Source organism: Aulonocara sp. 'chitande type north' Nkhata Bay, linkage group LG19, assembly GCF_057382095.1.
Source record: "Aulonocara sp. 'chitande type north' Nkhata Bay isolate Kocher_YH1m ecotype deep benthic linkage group LG19, A_spYH_male_GT1.1, whole genome shotgun sequence".
NCBI lineage: Eukaryota > Metazoa > Chordata > Actinopteri > Cichliformes > Cichlidae > Aulonocara > Aulonocara sp. 'chitande type north' Nkhata Bay.
This window is the reverse complement of record NC_141362.1, coordinates 20,498,656-20,518,407: the sequence shown is the minus strand read 5'-3', so window position 1 is coordinate 20,518,407 and position 19,752 is coordinate 20,498,656. Positions and strand designations below refer to the sequence as shown.

Genomic DNA, 19,752 nt, shown 5'->3' with positions numbered 1-19,752 from the left:
TGGCTCCTGCAGTGCTCCACCCCTGAGAGATGGCGTAGGTTAGAGCAGGTGGTAAGTTGCCAGGCTTCCCTCTAGCTCCAGGTCAACCTTAAATACGGGAGTGTCTCAGCTGTCAATAACATGAGGATATGGAGTCATCAACAGATCCAGAGAAGCAACATTTGATTGAGACTCATTCGGAGCCTCTTGTGTGGTACGTCTTCATTTTTCATTTGACCTCCTGAAACACCAAAGTTCAACACAGATGGCTTTAAAACTGTTGACTTCCACATTGAGCCAGCCTAAGTGTAGATCTTCCGTCTTGTGTCAGGGTGAGCGGTCCAGAGAAAAAGTGCTCAGACTCAGAATTCAGTGAAGACACCCTCAGTGTGGAGGGGCTGTGGCAGCACGAATGGCTCTGCCAAGAGGCCAATTGGAGGTCGGTGACTGAAAGGGACTCGAGATGTTTGGCCAGAAAGAAGCTTTTCACTGCATGTGCCGTCAGCCTTGTGTTCATGACAGGAGAGGCCATTGGTGAGACAAAAGACTCATCACAAATTTCCATGCCAGCAACTCTGATTCTGCCAAAAAAAATGAAGTTTACCTATATTCGTTTTTTACTGTGTCATGCATAAATATGTAAAGCTTGCTGAGTTTGAATCGCTCCATACAAACTTGATCTTAAAGTGACACACTCAGGCTTCCTCTGCCCAAACACACATACGGTTTCCTCTGCAGGTGGATACGCCGCCGGCAGTCTGGCCATCATGACGGACGCAGCTCACCTTCTGACTGATTTTGTCAGCATTGTAATCAGCATCTTCTCTCTGTGGATCGCATCAAGGCCTCAGACAGGAACCATGACTTTTGGATGGTATCGAGCTGGTAGGAACAAGGTTCTCACGAGTAGCTCTCAAGAATACACTCACCAGCCACTTTGTTAGGTACACAGGTTAAGATTCATTAACCGAAGTAGCAGTACAACATAGAAGGGTCAGAATTTGGAATAAACAAGTCAAAAGAATGAATCTGTCCTGCCTTGTATTGACAGTTTAGGCTGGTGGAGGTGCTGATGTTATGGTGGGATATTTTCTTGGCACACTTTGGATCCCTTAACTGAGCATCATTTAAATGTCACTTTTGATGGCAGCATCCTGCAGGAGAACAAACAAAGCTCACATCATGTCAAGCTGGTTTCTCGAACATGACAGCAAGTGCACTGTACTCAAATGTCCTCCACAGTAAATAGATCTCAATCCAGTAGAGCAGGGATGTGGTGGATGTGGACTGTGTGCCATAATCATGTGAATATGGACCAAAAGCTTTCAGCTCATTGTTAAATTTGTACCATGAAGAATTCAGGCAGTTCTGAAAGCAAAAGGGCGTCCAACCCGATACTAGCAAACTGCCCATTGAATTTATGTGCACATTAGTCCATATGAGTTGCACGTACTCATATCCTTCATATTTTCGGGGCCATTTCTGACTCTGTTACTGTTTCACGCAGAGATTCTGGCCATGTTTCTATCAGTCGTGTCGATCTGGGCCGTGACAGTAGTGCTCGTCTTATCAGCCGTGCAGAGGATCTCCGACGGGGAATACGAGATTGACAGTGAGATCATGCTCATAACATCAGGCTGTGCTGTGGGGGTCAATGTCCTGTAAGTGTGCCGAGCTTACTTTATGGATTATTTCTGCTTGGTTTAGGGGGGCAGTCAGCAGCGATGAGTGATGACGTCTATGCTTTGTTTTACCCAGGATGATCCTGATCTTGCATCAGCCTGGCAACTCACATGGCCACAGCCATGGGTTTGCCACCAACCTGACCCAGAGGGACAAGCATGGGCAGAGGAACGGCCACGGTAATGCAAGTGTGAAGGCAGCTTTCGTTCATGTGGTGGGAGATCTGGTGCAGAGTGTCGGTGTCATGCTGGCTGCCACCATCATCCACTTCTGGGTCAGTGTAAGATTAAAAATAACAGTTAAATAACAAAAATAATCAGGATGGGCTTGATACAGCACTGTACTCTCCAAGTACTCAATATCACTCCATCAATTGTTTCTGATCATATTTCTGTCTTCTTCACAGCCTGAATATAAAGTAGCAGATCCAATTTGCACCTTCCTGTTCTCTCTTCTCGTTATTGGGACAACGCTTCCTGTCACAAAGGATGTTTTCAGGATACTGCTGGAAGGTAAACACACTTCCCTCCGCCTGTGGTGACGTTCAGATTTTAGCGACAGTTTAACGTGTGTATTTTCTGAAGGCGCTCCTCGGGACGTGAGTTTCGGCGCCGTGAGAGAGCTGCTGCTGTCTGTAGGAGGAGTCACCGCCATTCACAGTTTACACATGTGGAGCCTCAACACGACTCATTCTCTGCTTTCCGTGCACCTTGCCACAGGTAAGAGGCGAAGACGGTACTGTTATGTGGAGAGGAAGCAGAACCTGCGCTAAAGCCCAGTAAAAAACAGAATTTCCAGTTTTATTATGCTGTTGCCAAATATAAGTTACTTGAAAAATATGGCAAAAAACAGAATTTTTTTTTAGTTATTTTCTGCTTTTGAAGTTGATATCACTGAAAATAGATACATATAAAAATCAAATAAGACTTGGAAATCCATAATAGTCTATTGCAAATCTGTCTGCAGATTTTTGGGAGTGCCCACTGCCCCCTTGCCCCTCCCTTGGTGGTGCCCCTGCTAAAACTATGGAGGTTTAATTAGAAATGAAACACCACACGCCCATCCTGCGCCTTTTATCCTGGTCCAGTAAACATTTGTTTATTGTTTGATCAGAGTGTTTGTATTCTAAGTAAATAGGATGGAAAACCCTTTGGCAAATATTGATCTATTACAGCAGTAATGTAAGGTGCCAGTCAACTGAAAAAGAAAGTTCTTATTGCTTCCACAAGAATTAGGAGGGTAAGAAGCAGCCAGGTGCTGCTAATCAGATGCACGTGATTAAATGATCATCAGCAAATGATTAATTCATTGATGAACTCTATAGAAGTAAAGGTTTTTGGCAATTTTCTGGAGCATTCTAGTTCTTTCTAGGAGGGAAGGTCCCAGAAAACTAAAAAAAAAACAAAAACTAAAGAACCCCCAAGATCTAACTCTCAAATTCTACAGGCCTTAGTTAACATGTGAAATATTCAAGTCCATTGGTAGCACGTTTAAAAAAAAGACTAAGTATGACTTCTCTGCAAATATAACATGGCGGCACAGGTTTGCAAAGTTGCATCTGAACAAACCACAACACAGGAAGTAATGAAGAATATGGACACAAACACCTCAAAACAACCCCCAAAAGGTTGATTGTGTTCATCTGGACGTAGCGTTTTCAGTGGGAGAAACGTTTCGTCGCTCATCTAAGTGACTTCTTCAGTCTCAGCTGACTGCAGGTTTCCCCAATCTTATAAACAGTACATTTGCCCAATGACTGAAACTAGCACCACTGAATGAACAATGGGCTGTGAGGTCAGTTCATTGATCATTAATATGCAAATTCTCATGACCATTGATCAACAACCACTGATCCATGGCCATGAGTACCATTCATAGAGAGTTGGGGAATGGCTGCAATCACAGCATTGTAAGATGGCGAAAGATGGCCCCTTAGGCCCCCTCCTTGATTCAGAGATGGTCTTTCCCTTTTCACGTAAGTGGCCTCCTTGACTCTGCGCTGCAACCAGCGTTCCTCCCCGTCCAGGATGTGTACATCCTCATCATCAAAGAGTGTCCACTGGCCTGTAGGTGTAAATAGACTGCAGAGTCCTGGCCTGGCGAGTTAGCTCTTCTGCGTTGCGCAATCCACTTCACCAGAGGTTGTTTGGTTTCCCTGATGTTGAAATCACGGCAGCCATTCCCCAACTCTCTATGAATATAATCTGATTTATATAGAACACAAAAAACCCACAAGTTCAGCATACACGATAAACAGGTAAAATATTGTCATTTTGGGCTGAAGTTTTATTTACTTCCATGAACTTCTGAGTACAAGCAAAATTCTAGCATCCACAATAAAATGAAGAGGAAGAGTTGAGCCAAAGTTGTAGAAGAAGAGCACTGATGATTAAATCATGTCATTGTCTGTATTTATTTGTTTGTTTGTTTTTTCCAGAGGAAGATGCTGATTCGCAGATCATCCTCAGGAAGGCAACAAGGGTCCTGTGCTCCAAGTTTGGTTTTTCCAGCATCACAATTCAAGTGGAGAGCTGCAGGATTTCGGGCAGCAGTGTAGAGGTTTAAAGTTGACTGAACAGGTGACTGCAAAAGTAAAGGCACTGGGTGCTCCCATTTAACAGCTTCATATTTGGGACTGAGGCGGCACGGTGGTTAGCACTGTTGCCGCACAGCAAGAAGGTCCTGAGTTCAATTCCACCATTGGGGTCTTTCTGTGTGGAGTTTGCATGTTCTCCCCGTGTTTGCGTGGGTTCCCTCCGGGTACTCCAGCTTCCTCACACCGTCCGAAGACATGCAGCTTGTAAAGCTTATAAATATGCACAGTATAATGCCATCACTACAATATACATGTTTTACACACTCCTTTTGTTGTTGACATTTACAGGCTGTGTGCAAAATGCCACACTCTTCAAATTCATGCCAACTAATATTTTTACGTCCAGTAGATGTCCTACTAGAGCAAATGAAGCTTCAAGACGCTTTGCGCTGGGGTGAACCAAGCTTCAGTGCTTCATGAAGCTTCATCTGCCCATCACTACATACTGCAACAACATGGGAATAGAGCAGCAGATACTTGTCTTTGAGTGAAGATATAAGGTGATAGGTAATACAAATAACTGCAACTTGAATCTTTACTGAAGCTCAGTATTTGACACAGAGTTCAAGTCCACTGCTAATAACTAATAATGATAAATATTATAACTCTAATATTGGCCAATAAAAAATATACTACTATATAGGAACATAGTGAAGACTAATTATTTAAGAGAATAAAGAGAGGTTAGTTTATTTTGGAGACAAGCTCCATTTATTAAGAAAATTTTAAAAAGGCAGGAACGCTATTTAGAGATTTGTGGGTGGCTCTTAAAAGAGCCGTTGTGGGGAAGTCACTGGGACTTCAAATAGGCTATTCTTTTGGTTGTCAAGACACTGCTCCCTCCACCGAGAAGTGGGCCATGAACTTCTCCCTCACCAGGACAGCCTCTCTGGAGAAGTTGTTGGCTGCCACATGACCCAGGCCTTGCAACGGCCAGAATTAAACCAGGTCTAAATAAAACAAATAAGGACTTTATAAGCCAGACCTTCTGAGTATCACTACAAAGATTACAAACAGTGGTCCTCATACCACAGTTTGATATCAGCAAACACCGAGAGCATACATTGATATGACACCACAGCCATGCTATCATTGCAAACACTGATAACACAGCATAAATCGAATTAATTTAATTTGATGTTCATTTTATGGAATACTATGTTAGCTTTATGATTTCACTACCAGAAATAACAGAAATCCAACTATCCACAAACTGTCTCATGACTCCACAGAATATTTTCCCTAAGGTCTTGGGGATCATCAAGACGGGGTTTTTTTGGAAAACTTAAGAGGTGTTACGACCCGGCTCGAGGCCGCAACATAAAAAAGGAGGCGAATATCAGAGTGTAAGTGAGAAGAGGTTTTAGCTTAAAATAGCATCGCAGGTTGGCTCAAATGGCTGGTGCCACAAAGGCAAAGACTGGTGAGCTTCCTGAAAAGCCTGCCTCAGGTATGCTTTTATTTACACCTTATTGGTGTGGCCAATTAGCAACAGCTGAACACACTGAGATTAGGGGCTGCAGAGGAGCGTAACACCACCTCCCTCAAAAGGGTTCCTCTAGGACCCCTAAATTTATTAAGCCAAAGCCAAAACTTGAGCACTTTATCACCTGCTCTCCTGACACAAAACTAAATACTCGCATTTCTTTAGTTGGTATCTTTAAGCATGGATGCCCCTGCATGAGGATTTAAAGTTGCCACACTGAATGCACAGAGTAACATGTGACCAACATGAGTACAGCAGTCAAACCCAAAAGGATTATTCAACCTACTACAACACAAAATGAGAGCAGCCACGAATAATCACATTCACAAGTGATCTGTGGTCTCCACCACACAAACGGTCACTTACAAGTGGCCTCATACCACAAAAAGTTACTGTAATATACAAAATTCAGTAAAGCAAGCATACTAGTGAACAACCACAAAATGGAGAGCTATAGCCACACAACGATCACATCAAGGGTGGCTCAGCACCCCGCAGTGTTATTGCCATCACCTGGCCAACAACACTCACAAGTGATCCAACTAAAGTGGCCATATTCCCCACAACACTAAAGGTCACTGATACATTAACGGAACAGACATGGTGTACTCTCTATGCCAACTAAAAAACTGCTCACCAGCCTCAGCTATAAGACCATAATGGATTCACTTGGCACAATAATTGGCTTTTGAAGTAACACCCTTTCAGATTTGTAACATTTGCAGTATCAACACCACCGCTGTGTGACGTTTGAATCGCCTTTCATCACACACACGTCTGTCACTAAGACATTTTGCAGTTATAAAATTCTAAACTTGAATTTTTTTCTCGTGAATTAAAATATTTTTTCATATGAACCTTCTTTTTTTTCCCACCCTTTTCTTTACTTCTGTCTGCACCTTGCTTCACTCAATAGCTCTCCAGTGCTCGCTAGAACAGATTTGGTTTGTTTTTTGCAGCATCAGTTTCAATTTATTTCAACTGACAATCCAGGTCAAATGAAGGACGCTCCCTCAGATCATACAGGCACATAATTATGAGGTACAAATTTTTTCAAACAATACATACAAAAGAGTCTTAGCACATTATTAAGGACGGTATAGTAAGAGTTAGTCTGGATTGAAACCAGGTCAAAGCAAGCAATGAAATGTTAAACATAGATATGAAATTCCTAATAGGTAGAGATTATTCCGATATGCATTTTTTAAGGTTTTTCTTTTTTTTTTTTTTGGGATGTACTGTAACAGTTTAGTTTAACAAACAGTAAAAAAACCCCAACAAATCTAGGTAGTTATTAGTATATCACGTAACAAAACACTTTCTGGCGTGATGAGCCCAAAAATTTGCAGATAAGAATTGTTCAGCATGACAAAAATTCCTGGTTTCAACACACTTTCTGGAAAAGCAGTCTTCAATGTGCGGACTTGGGGTCTCCATCTTTCCAGTAGTTTCTGTGGGCCTCCTGGAACATGTCCTTGCATGCGATTTTAGCTTTGAGTTTCGAGCAAATGAGAAAGGAGCCGCCCATTTTTCTGTGGAGGGAGTAGGTTTCCTCTGGCGGTGGCGTGAGACGCTCTTTCAGCATCACTGGGATGAGGTTGTGGATGCGCTCAGTTGTGCTCTGCATTCCAAAGTCAAAGGGCTTTTCTGAGTTGAAGGCCTCTCCGAGGATCATCACCGCATCCACGTGGGCGTTCTCCATCGCCTTAATGCAGAAGACAAGAAAAATGATCAAGAGGCTTTCAAGTAAAAGTTCAGCATGTACAGAAACCTGCTCCTCTGCTTTTAGACGAAGAGATCAATATTAATTTTATTTGTGTTGAATAGGACGCTGCACCCAGCATCTTGCAACAGAGACTGGAAACAAGCTGAAATAATCCCCTCCATCAGCACTTCTAAAGCTAACACTTCATTCATCGTTGGTCCCATATTTATTTTGCAGGAGGACATGCAGCCAGACTCAATAAATATTTCCTCTACCACAAGAGCTGCAAATGTGATTAAAGACACACAGGCCTGCTCTCAGCCTCAGGGAATAACTGTGGAGTTATGTGAAGAGACAGACTGAACAACACTGGAACACACTAAACCCACACAAGAACTGTAGTAAGACGAGAGAGCAATGTGATCTTCAGGCACCATATAATAAAGAGAACAAAAAAAAAAAAAAAAGAAAAAAAAGAAATTGTCCACAGTATATACTCTAAGTCATTTTTACTATCATCTCATAACAGTTCCTGTATAATAAAAACCAAGATAGCGAGACTGTTCACAAAATATGAGTGCTGTTGTAGTTCCTGTTGGGTGCCACTAGAGGTCGCTAAAGAACACCTTGTAAATACTTTGAGTGACTGAATATTTCAAAACATTTTCAATAAAAATATGGTGCATTTCAGAAGCTCCTCTCAATCTTACTTTGAACACAGTAAAATTGCTGTTTGACTGCATGAACCTTTCATGTCTTTCACGCTACATTCAAAAATACAACAACAGACAAATCATAAACATAAACTCACAGCTACTGTTGAACTGAATCACAGTGTGGTGCGGTTCATTAGTAAAATTTACAATGTCCGTTTCTCACCTTTGACTCGTATCCTGTGAGGAACTTCATTTCTCTGGATTTCAGTAGGACGCCTTCTCTGTCCTGATCTGCAGCTGCTTTTATAATCTGAGTGAGAGAAATCGCACCAGACGGTTTCACATGACGAAAAGATATTTCTCAACTGAAACTTATTGAAATTCTTGTCTGCACAACAATAAAGCACATCATCTGTCTTAACCTGTGTGGTTAACAGATATTCTCACAGCAAAATGACAAAAACAGAGTAACTTGAAAAGGACTGCAGTCCTGTCCCACGATTCAACAGCTTGTAGAACCACCTTTAGCAGCATTAACCTGAAGAACTCGTTTTCTGCACGGCTTTATGAGTCTCTCACAACATTGTGGAGGACTTTGGCCCACTCTTCTTTATAGTGTTGCTTCAATTCAGTTTCTGGGACCACAGCATTTCAATCAGCTTGAGATCTGGACATTGGGCTTTTGCTGCACCTCGATTCTTCTCTTTTTTCAGCCATTTTGTTCTAGACTGGCTGCTGTGCTTTGGATCATCGTACTATTGCATTTAGCTGCAAACCAAACCAAATCATCACCCCTACACCACCACGGTGTTTCACAGCTGATACGAGGTGTTTGTGCTGATATGCTGTGTTTGGTTTTCTCCAAACATGGAGCTGTGCTTTCGTCTCATCGGTCAAAATGACTTTAACATGTTAACTGAGGTCTGCAGAGTGTGAGATGTAGCTATTGGGTTTTTTTGGGTGACTTTACAGGGAAACGCCTAAATGCTCCAGACCAGAAAACTCCAAAAACCTCTGTTCTCTATAGAGGTGCTCACACTTGCCGATGTTCATTCAATCAAGCACATTTCATTAGCAGTCTTGCCTGCTTAATTCTGTCAATCGAAGCAGTGTGCTAAGTTTTTCACATCCTTTTTTCATATTTGTATGTGTGTTTAGTTTCTTGATAGTCTTCATGAACACTATTTTCCAAATACAAAACAAAATGTTGTAATTACAAGTAATAATCTAAGTGTACTTCATGTGACCAGAATTATCTGGACCTAGAATGGGTTAAGGAGCAGCCAATGTTCAAGAAACATTAGAAGAATATTTATAAAGAAATGACATAACATTTGCACATCACTGTTTGAGAACTAGATAAACTAAATTCTCAGGCAGGTGTATGCATCTTTTTGTTTTTAAATTCATGTAGCATAATAGCCAGTGGGGGCAACACAGTGTACAACAACAACGAGAACACTTCTCACCTCAATGTAGGTATCAGTAAAATGCTTGTTAAATCCTCGAGTAGCTCCAAAATCCAGCAGCGCAACCTGACGTGAAGTCATAAAAAACAGAAAACACGCATCAGTGAAAAGGAGAAAGATTAAATCCACGCGTGTCGCTGGTATAACTTGGGCAAACTGACCTTATGAGTTTGTGGATCAAAGAAGAAGTTGGACCAGTTCGGATCGGTTTGCATGTATCTGAACTCAAAAAGCTCCCTCAGGCATAAAATAAGGATCTGCTCACAAATCTGGCAGAAGGAGAGACAACTGGAAGTGACATGAGTGGGTGCTGATACTTAAATAGTTATCTCTGCTACATGCTGCCATGTCTCAGGGTTTTTTATTTTATTTTAAGGTGGCATGTACCTCATCTTGGCAGAGCACAGGTGTTAACTATACTGTAAATAGTGTAGAGTTCAGAGCAGAGTGAAGCTCTTAAAGGCATACCTCATTCCTGAGTTCCTGAGGGAGATGTGTGGCCTTGTCCAGCGGGAAACCAGGCACCAGTGTTGTGGTGAGAACCTGCTTATTGCTTAGCTCGTCTATCACATCAGGCACACAGAAGAAGGGGTGATCCTCCAGCAGCTCGCTACCAAACACACAGCAACAAAGTCAGAAGAAGCGTGCAGATAACCCTTATCTGGCCCTTCAGGTGCTCTGTTACAGCACAGTGCAAATGTCTTGAGCCACCTATTTCTTTACATTTTGCTTCCAAGGGGCCAGATGTTTTTGTCTGGTCTTGAGCAATAATTCTCCGACCTTTCTGAAGGGCTTTCAAAGTTTTTTCTTTGGAAAACCTGGAGAACTGAAACGATCCCAACAGAAGGGTGGCTGTCAAGAAACCGTTTTTAAGGACAGGCTGAGGTACACACAGTTATACAAGAACTGGATTGAAAATTGCTGGCGACAGATCTCATTGAGTGCTGCATTTTAGCCAGTGGAAATTCAGAAAAGTACTGTTGGATGTTGATTTTAATTTTTGCCGTATTGTTGCAATGGCGGACTGTCAAACTGGATTGCCCAATGTGGGATAAATAAAGTTATCTGAATGTGAGCCACCATGCAAGACCGTCTGAAAAAACATCTGATTGGCAGTTGCTTCATTTTTCAGCATGATAATGACGCCAAACACACTGTCGGTACAGTAAAAGCACACCTAGACACACACACATAATATGAAAGCTTGCCGAAGAGAGTTCAGGCTGTATTGAAGAATAATGATGGCCATAACAAATATGGAATTTCAAGCTTGTTAGATTTTTTTATTTTTATGCATTTCCATTTATGTTGGAACGTGTTTCAATAAATACTGCACTCATTTCGTGAGCAAAATGGAAAGAAATGAGGGGTGGGGCTCAAGGCTTTTGCACAGTACTAGTTGCTGTTTGTTGCCAAATGGCTCCTTTGTCAAAGCCGCCTGCTGCTGAAAATGTCAAGGGCATGAACCCAAATCAAAAATATCTTTAGGACTCATTGTGACACAACAAGAGCTGTGAAGGTGTTACTATGGGAACTATATGGGAACAGTAATGTTTGTGTATACTGTATATCATTCATTATGCAGCAGCTATTATTGTAAGTTGTTGCCTGGTAGGACTTTCCAGGAAAAACTGGCAGAGACCAAAGGTTAAAATAAGTTTGTATGTCGTTAAACAAAATCAGAAGGTTCAAAACACTACAAAGTATTTTCTTGTGGATAAGAAATACAGTACAGTAGCTAAAATAGCCAAAAATACCAAAAATAGAGGCACCAACGGTGAAACAACCTGAATGTCTAAGGAGGCGGGAACACAACTGAATTCTGGGAAGTTGACGCAAAAGCCACAGACTATATGAGGAATATTTTTTAAAACTCAGAATCTAAAACCTAACAATGCATTTATACACAAACTGCTAAATAATACAAAAATATTAAAAAATAACAGATAAAGGCCACAAGCCAGACTGTCAATGATGCAGCAGCTCATCTGTCTCACCATGTCATCACAATTCACAGGTGACTGCTCGTAAAACAACAAACGTGATCGTGACCTTGAGCAGTTTTAGTGAAGACCAAGTAGGTGATCACTGTGTTTTACTGAAATCTGAACAGTATTGTGTGAGAAGTAGCGATTGTGGCTAACTGTAGCTAGATGGAAGTTCTGGTGCAAAGCACGCTTCTAGCAAAGACAAATAAAACATTACCGAAGCTTAGTCAATTTAGTAAGAATAAATGCAAACAACTCACTGAAATTTTCTGGCACAATTTGCTTCCCTTATATAATCACATTCCAGCGCCAGCTCTCGACTCATGACCTCAATGAGATGCTCAGGAAATAAACCTGGAAAAAGAGGTCAAATGGAGGGGGGTTGAAAATCATTGCGGTCGAGCTGCAGGTTTACAAAGATCAGACAATAGCAGCTGTTATCCCTAAATAATAAGAAAAATACCTTCAGGCAGTGCGTTGCTTAACCTCAGGGCAGTCATGATATTATTCACGTCACTCTCGATACTCTTTGCTATTCCAGGGTACTGAAGGGAAAGATTTGATTGAGTTATTTTATTCTATTTGCTGACTTATGACCCACTTAACATCTGCATTTATCTCAGCACAAACACTTCTCTCACCTGAATCTTCATGGCTACCTCCCGGCCATCCTTCATTTTTGCTAAATGGACTTGACCAATGGACGCGGCTGCGAATGGCCTCTCCTCGAAGTATTCCAGTTTGTCCCTCCAGTTTGGGCCGAGATCATTGTAAATGACTTTCTGTAGAGAGAAAAAGGAAAAAAATTAACTGGAGAAATGTAACTTTATTTGTATAGTTTGCCAGCGTTCTCCATACTGTACCATCATCTGCTTAGTAGGCATGAAGTCTGCACTCTGTCGAACACGCTCAAAGATTTTAGCCAGCTGAGGGTTGATAAAGGCGTCATCTGACAAACAAAAACGAAAAGTACAGAGCGAATGAAACACATGATGATGCCTATAGGGTAAGAACAGTTTAAAAAAAAATAATAATCCAGGTGTTATTGAAAAGACAGGAGGCAGAGCTGAAATTTAGGATTAAAAATGAATTGAAAATGCTCAGGGTGAGACTTGCAGATGTGCAGAGGATGTGGATATACTGGATAAAGGATGGAGCTGCCAGGAGGGGGAAAAGAGGAAGATCACAGATGATTCATCGATGTTGTGAAGGGGGACATACAGAGAGTTGGTGTCACAAAGGAGGATGACAGGGATAGAGTGAGGTGACCCCTAATGGGAGCAGGTAAATGATGAAGAAGTAGTAAAAACAATCTTCTGGTACTGTACGTTTTCAAGTGTGCAAAACCAATAGTCTTAATTAAATCCTTGCTTTTAAATGAAAAAATACCTCAAAGCTTAAATTTGGCTAGCTGGTATCATGAAGTAAGTTAGACTACAGCTTAAATGGTGCCTTAAAGGAGAGATGAGAATGAACCAAAACAGGGTCCAGACCATAGCCGAGTTAGGTTTAACACTATAGGTCCATCACTAAGATCAATCTCTTTCACATAAATTAAGCTGTAAAATACATACATTTAAAATATAAATATAACCATTTAATGCAGCTTTACTGTAGTAGAGACAAGCGTTTCCCTATAAATTATTTTATTATCTAATAATATATTCAAAATGTAAGTAAGTTTACTGTCATATGGGAAGAAAAACAACAGATCCTCTTGCTGAAAAACTGGAAATAGTTGTTCTGTATTTTTAACGTGAAAACTAATAACGCTAATAATCACAAACGGTTTCACTTCTACTCTCCTTGCAGATAAGGATCGTTTGAAAGCTGAAGAGATACTAAACGGACCTTGAAGTGACACCGTTTTGTCAACAGCTTCTTTTTCCCCTCAAGGTCAGTATTAAGATAAAGTTAACGAAGTTAGCTGATGATAACGCTGAAACTGTGTCATGGCTGGCTACCATGTCAGTTTGGATAAGGGAAAATAAAGCTTCTACAAACATCTTTAAAACAAGTGTTGTTGAACAATCTTGTGATTTCTTTTAAAAGTTTGCCAAGGATTAATGTTTCAAAAAATGCTTGGCTGAAGGATTTTATCGCAGGGATCATACATGACTGCACAGGCCAGAGCTGAAAAACACGTCTGCGCTGTAAACATGCTTTTTAAAGCCAACAGTCAGGCTAGACTCTGCCACCTACAATAACTCCACGGGAATTGCACGTATTGTGTACAGCTGGCCCGGTGTTTATTTTTGGGGATGACATTTTAAAGTTGGTGAAGTGATCTCAGCAGACAGTAGGCATGTTTAGTCTGTGATGGAAGTTGAACCTTTATTTGTACACAGACACATGTGGGTTTCCTGCTTATAATATGCCTCAGCAGTTTGTCCAGATCCTCATGTCCTTGTATCACGCGAGATCAGTTAATACGGTATCACTAAAGATTAACTTCTGCTTGTGTTTACAGTGATTAAAACAGCTAAGATCCATTAAGGTGCATCACTCAGGTGTATGTGTATCTGTACCTCACCTTGAATACTGAGCATCTGTCCAATTTTTAGAGCAGCACCTCGAACTTTGCAAAGCGTCCGGACAATTCTTTGAGCGTTGGCTTCAGAGAGGAAAGCATTCGAATCCATTATGGCCTTTTTGTTACCTAGAAAACACAAAAACTGTTTATAACATGTGCCAAGACAACTCGCAACGGAACACGTGTCTTTGAAAAATGCATCAATCCACAACAAATCCCACCATTTTTCTTATATTCCAAAATGTGCAAATCCTTTTTATCCCAGCACATTTTGCTTTCTCTGTCTTAAAGTGTCCCCACTTCCTAGATGTTTAGTGGGGTTCAGGTCAGGTGAGTGGGGAGGAAAGACTAAAAGCTTTAAGATAATCTGCTTGATCGTGCTTTGTGTGTACAGCTCACTGAGGCCCAGCTATATTTATAAGAGGTGAAAAATGTCTCCAAGATGATTTTCTTGAACAAGATTCTGATGAGTGGATCGACTGAACACAAGCTTCAGTGGAAGGTTACATCCAGAGGAAATGTGACCTGCTGCTCAAAGCAAGCAACATAATCAATACCACTAATCTGCTTAAGTTCGACTCCTGACCTAGAGCCAATGAAGCATCTACAATATCGCTTTCTAACTTTTAGTCACAACATTACACATTTTTTTAACATCAATTTAAATCCACAGACTTTCCATTTTTATTTCCATGTTTTTGTGAAATGCAGAAGTTTTTTTTGGTAGGATCAGGCTTTTTGATGCCAGCGTTTTTAGCGGGATGTTACATAGCTGATTGTTTCTTCTGTACAAAATCTCAGAGCCCCTTATTTACAAACAAAACATTACAATAGTGTCCTGCATTTCCCCGAACATTAAACTAGTCACTGATATTCTGTGCTTGCGTAAGCTTTCTGCTTCCACATAAAAAAATATTGAACTCCAATATCCAAAATTAGACTACCTGGACATTCTGACGATAAACCGGCAGGTATGTAGTTTACTCACGATTGCTTATCTTAACAGTCTCAGTTAAATGACAGGTCAGCTGTGCAGGTTTAGAGGAGCAGCTATAGCTTTCCTGGCATCATTAGCAAAGCCCAAACATGAGGATCAATCTCAGCAGACTCGTAAAGCAAAAGTCTCCTGCTGTCACCTCGTTCTTTGGGTTTTAAACTCTTCTTGACCACTTCTGCGATTGCTCCGATGCCAAGTCCAACTGCCAGACCTGCAAAAGGAAGTGATTTTTTTTTTTAAACCAAACAATTCACTGAATAAACTGCTGCAAAGATGAAGTTAACATTACCAGTGTTGGTAACTGCTTGCAAGAGCAGTGTTGCCCTTACAAACAACCTACCTGCATATGATAACTACTGCATAAAAAAAAAGAACGTGATAACAACAATCAGCAACCAGACTTGGGTATAATTTCTTAAAGCAGCACCAAGGGAGGCTCAGGGACAAATGGAGGCCAAGAATTAGTGAGAGAAACATTTGATACTTCCACGAGAAGGCAGCTGATGGTTGATTGCACATTTTCCTATTAGCTGGATTCTCAGGCATGTTCCAGTAACGTTTTTTCTGCTACTGATACTCTGTAATTTAAGTCTTGTGAGGGAGCACGTCAGCATTTTCCACAATCTCGCCCCACCTCTTGAAAACTGCTGACCAAGGTCATGAGGTCAGACTCTTTCCACTAAATCCAAAATTAAACTTTGATACCCAAACACTTTACAATATGAGGAATACAAGCAACAGTGGCTATTCCACTTACAAAAAACAGATGTCTGTATAAATGGCATGTTCAGGCTTTGTGAGGGAGTTTCTACTCAAGTGCATTTTGACGTCTCGCTGAGTTAGACTTGGAGGAAGTGCCAGCACTGCCAAACACAAATTGCAGAACTAGTTTGCAGAACTTCTATCGCAAAAAGTCGTTAGTTACAGACTCCATCCAGGATCATGATTTTTAAAAAGGTCAGATTCTCATTTAATATATAAAAATTAAAGTGAGCTCAACATTAAATTGGTTAACGATTTTTGCAGATGTTCTCTCAGTTTAAAGAGCTGCAACTGATTATTTTAAAACACATTTTTGGGGGGAGTGTGATAGGTTTTCAACACTGCTGCTGCTTCACATTCATGCAGATCACACTTTGACAGCACCTGGCAGCAGCCCAGTATTCCCACACAAGCTGGCGTTGTCCAGTACTTGCCCAGTGGAGCAACTCAGGGTCAAATGCCTTACTGAGAGTCACACTTTGTTTTGAGATTTACAGACATTTTTTAATTCAGGTTTTAATGTGACAAATACCATGGTAAAGAAATCACCTACCTCCAAAGTTTACCAGCCTTCCTATCCGTGTGACGGGTACCTTCTTCTCTCGAGCTTTTTCACTAAGCTGAAATCAAAGGAAATAAAATGTAAACACTTCACTGCAGCTGTGAAATACACACTTGCATTTATCATTAAAACACTCATTTACAGAAAAAAGAGAGAGAGTAGATACCACTTGCGTATGCTGCTTAAAGTCCCTTTTCTTGTTACTCCTTGCTTTATCGATATCCTCCGATGTCAGCCGCCCCACTGTGGTGTTGTCCTGGTTAAAGAGCCTCGTATGTCCAGAGAACAGCCGACTTGACCAGTCTTTGTAGTACCTAAGACCTTTATCACATCTTCCACTGCAGGTCCTCTGATGCCCATTTGCACTTCCTGTTAAGCTTGTACTGAAGCAAGCAGCCATAGTGGAGTATCTGTGAAATGTTGTGCCTCTGTATACGCAGACATCTTTCTGGTTCTCCTAAAAGAACAAAACATGACATTCAGCAACATTTATTTATGCAGCTGTTAAGTAAGGATGGGACAAAATGTTTTTTCGCTTTCTCTTGTGATATGTTACCGAAACGCTGGCGCCAAATATCAATATTTTTATTAAAACAAAGATGATAACTAAACTTCAGGGAAGAAGAGAAGAATCTTGCAGCAGAAAAATGGCAAGAAAGCTAACAAATGTGAATTTAAATATTATAATATTCTTAAATAATAATGACAATACACACAGGCACAGCAATGCTGTTTATAAAAGCATAGTTCCTGTTTTTACCCTTTTAAGTGGTATTATACTATGGTGATATGATGTTGCAGTGATGTGTTGTAGGTGACCACCTTGCAATATACACATTTATCAGTTCAGCAGGATTGCTGTATCATGATATTGTTATTATCGAGGTAAAGGTATTGTGAGAGTACTGTATCATGAGTAGAGATGCTGGGACCAGCCGACAAACTGCAGTCGGGGCATCTCTAATCATGAATAGTGTTCAATGCAATGCAATACAATATAAGTTGTTGATGATGTGTTTAATGGGCACATGCATGTGGAAAAAGCAATATAAAGAGTGGGATAACATGTTACTCATTACATCAAGTAAATAAGAAAAGAAACAATAACTCATAACGTGTAAAACATTACTTTTGGAGTAATGTGAGCTGTTCCCACCCGTGAGGTTTGCAGGTTTGTAGTATCTACAGCACATAAAACCCTTACAGGAAAACCTGCTAACAAATTAGTTCTGTTAAAGTAGAAAATAAACATTACAGCTGTATTCCTCCTGATGCACAGAGCTCTGTATGAAACTCCTATTAAAGTGGAACCGAAGATGGGCTGGCATTTACAGAAATTGGCCCATGCAGAGGCGTTACTAATGAAAGTGTATTATAATAAATACACTGTAAACTGCTATTAGATACAACATCAGTGTTTGGTCTCAATTAACAGGTTACAAAAATACAGTACAAGTTCATGCAGTCGCCTTCAGATCCTTCAGCTTGGTGCAAAAGAGAACCCCTGGTGTAAGGCGTTATAAATACTAAAACCAGGTGTATACAAATCCAGCTTCTACCTGCTTAGTTCAGAGGCTGTTATTTTAGTCCCAAGAGACTATTATTGATTAATTATTAAATATCCAAAGTACAAATCCTTTAATTTTAACTATGAACCTTTATTCCCAACAGCGAATAAATAACAGAAGCAGTGCAGTACACTTGGCAGGCTACTATTTTTTTTTTTCTTTTTATTTTTTAAATACCCCTATCAGGCTTTAGGAAATGTGTATCCTTCACAGCCTGCTTCACAAACCATCCCCTCTCACTTCTGCTTCTGTACTACCTGCCTCCAGAAGCCTCGATCTACTGCTGCTGATGAGGTCATCGTGACCAAAAAGCAAAAACAGAAGATATCTGCGCTGCATGCAATGTGAAACTTGATCCTAGTCTACAACTGCACAACACCCAAATCACAGCTGACTGCTCACCCTTGCCGTTCCACTGGTGTGATGAAAGTTTACCAGCCTCTGGTTCCCGGTGACAGTTAGGCCGCCTGGTGGGGCTCTGTGGGCCGCCTGCTTTACCCACTTAAGACTCCTCCAGACCACGGTGTCGCCTGCCATGCTGCAACTGTTAGAAACCTGCAGGGGAGTAAGGTCTTTGAAACAGGTGCTGGGGTGTCATGCAGAGATGTGTGAAGTGGTGTAGCTCTTCTGGGTGAATATCCGTTTATGTTCTCACACTTGAAGAGTACAACAAGACCACGTATAGCACGCTTAAGCAAAACAACGCAAAAGTGTGATATTGACGTTGCTAACAGCCTGGACAAGAAAGGAAAATAATAAAAAAAAACCTCAAAAACAACAACAACAACACAAAGAGAAGCTTTCAAAACAAACCCGAGACAAAAGGCATGGACAAAGAAACAACTTCCACTCACCACTAATAAAAACCTCGCAACACACGTCCTCCCCGCTCAGTGAGCGTGCACACCAGCAAGCATTGTGCTACTGTAGCATGAGCCACGTTCACCTTGATTTAACTCGACACAATTCCCTTAAAAAACCTCCAGCGGGACGAAGGAAAAAGGCGGGCGACGCGCTGGAGTACGTGCCGATTCTGGCCGAGGCTCCCTCGGAGGAAGTTTAACAAACACGGGCCAATGAGGCAACTTCAGCCGCGGGGTCCAGACATCAACATACACCCTTACTGGCTGGACAAACTGTCAGTCGCCCCTCACACGTCAGCACGCGACCGATTGACGTGTCCTCCAATGGGGCGGTGCGAGATGCGAACATGTGAGGCGTTCAAGAGCAACTAGCAAGAAAGAAAAAAAAGGACACATATGGAGGAAAAGGCTTTCTGCTAGACCATGTGCTGGACATGCGCTCTCTAACGTTCGATGTAAGGTTACTGTGGCCACGAGAAGTAGTACAACGCTCAAAGTAAATGGTTATTTATTTATTTATTTAGATAAGGTAGATCCGTATTTGCCCCAAAGGTGTACCAGAGGCTACTCAGAAATTTCCACAATTTACAACAACAACAACAACAACAACAATAGTAGTAGTAGTAGTACAACAGAGAAAAATAATAGACAATGTAGGGGAGACCGGGGATAGTTGTAACGTGGGTCAGTTGTAACACTTCCAATTTCTCCAATCAGGGCTAAGTTTCAAATGATGTGATTAATCCTGTGCATGCCCAACTCAGTTGCGCTATCACATGTGAAAAATCAGCACATTTTGTCAAACACAAACAATTTAACACGAAAAAAAGTAATTTGTATGCCAAAAAGTAAGTTTTTCTACTTTATTTCAATTTCTAATAGCATTATCTGCTTTGCAGTTAAAC

General features: G+C 41.1%; 2 protein-coding genes across 2 annotated transcripts; one reads left to right on the top strand and one right to left on the bottom strand.

Moving 5' to 3' along the window:
- The first annotated feature begins 128 nt into the window (after positions 1–128).
- LOC147306904 (proton-coupled zinc antiporter SLC30A2-like) lies at positions 129–4,227 on the top strand. The gene is made up of 8 exons (XM_086274473.1): positions 129–193; positions 311–513; positions 718–864; positions 1,487–1,640; positions 1,738–1,936; positions 2,069–2,174; positions 2,247–2,381; positions 4,100–4,227. Exons 1-8 carry the CDS (start codon positions 129–131, stop codon positions 4,225–4,227), a joined length of 1,137 nt encoding a protein of 378 aa, XP_086130599.1.
- On the bottom strand, positions 3,966–19,183 carry coq8ab (coenzyme Q8A, genome duplicate b). The gene is made up of 15 exons (XM_086274472.1): positions 18,839–19,183; positions 18,387–18,539; positions 16,583–16,873; positions 16,408–16,474; positions 15,232–15,303; positions 14,096–14,221; positions 12,426–12,511; positions 12,204–12,344; positions 12,026–12,107; positions 11,823–11,916; positions 10,043–10,184; positions 9,736–9,843; positions 9,575–9,640; positions 8,329–8,415; positions 3,966–7,449 (listed from the first exon to the last, which is right to left on the bottom strand). The coding sequence occupies exons 2-15, from the start codon at positions 18,519–18,521 to the stop codon at positions 7,156–7,158; spliced, it is 1,791 nt and encodes a 596-aa protein (XP_086130598.1). The 5' UTR covers positions 18,522–18,539; positions 18,839–19,183; the 3' UTR covers positions 3,966–7,155.
- Between the last annotated feature and the right edge of the window lie 569 nt (positions 19,184–19,752).

Coding starts and splice junctions, on each gene's coding strand:
- LOC147306904 (XM_086274473.1), top strand. CDS start 129: ATGGAGTCATCAACAGATCCAGAGAAGCAACATTTGATTGAGACTCAT. Junction 1,641..1,737: donor GCTGTGGGGGTCAATGTCCT/GTAAGTGTGCCG, acceptor TGTTTTACCCAG/GATGATCCTGATCTTGCATC. Junction 1,937..2,068: donor CCACCATCATCCACTTCTGG/GTCAGTGTAAGA, acceptor TCTTCTTCACAG/CCTGAATATAAAGTAGCAGA.
- coq8ab (XM_086274472.1), bottom strand. CDS start 18,521: ATGGCAGGCGACACCGTGGTCTGGAGGAGTCTTAAGTGGGTAAAGCAG. Junction 16,874..18,386: donor ACACCAGTGGAACGGCAAGG/GTGAGCAGTCAG, acceptor TTGTTCTTTTAG/GAGAACCAGAAAGATGTCTG. Junction 12,345..12,425: donor TGCCTACTAAGCAGATGATG/GTACAGTATGGA, acceptor TTCTCTCTACAG/AAAGTCATTTACAATGATCT.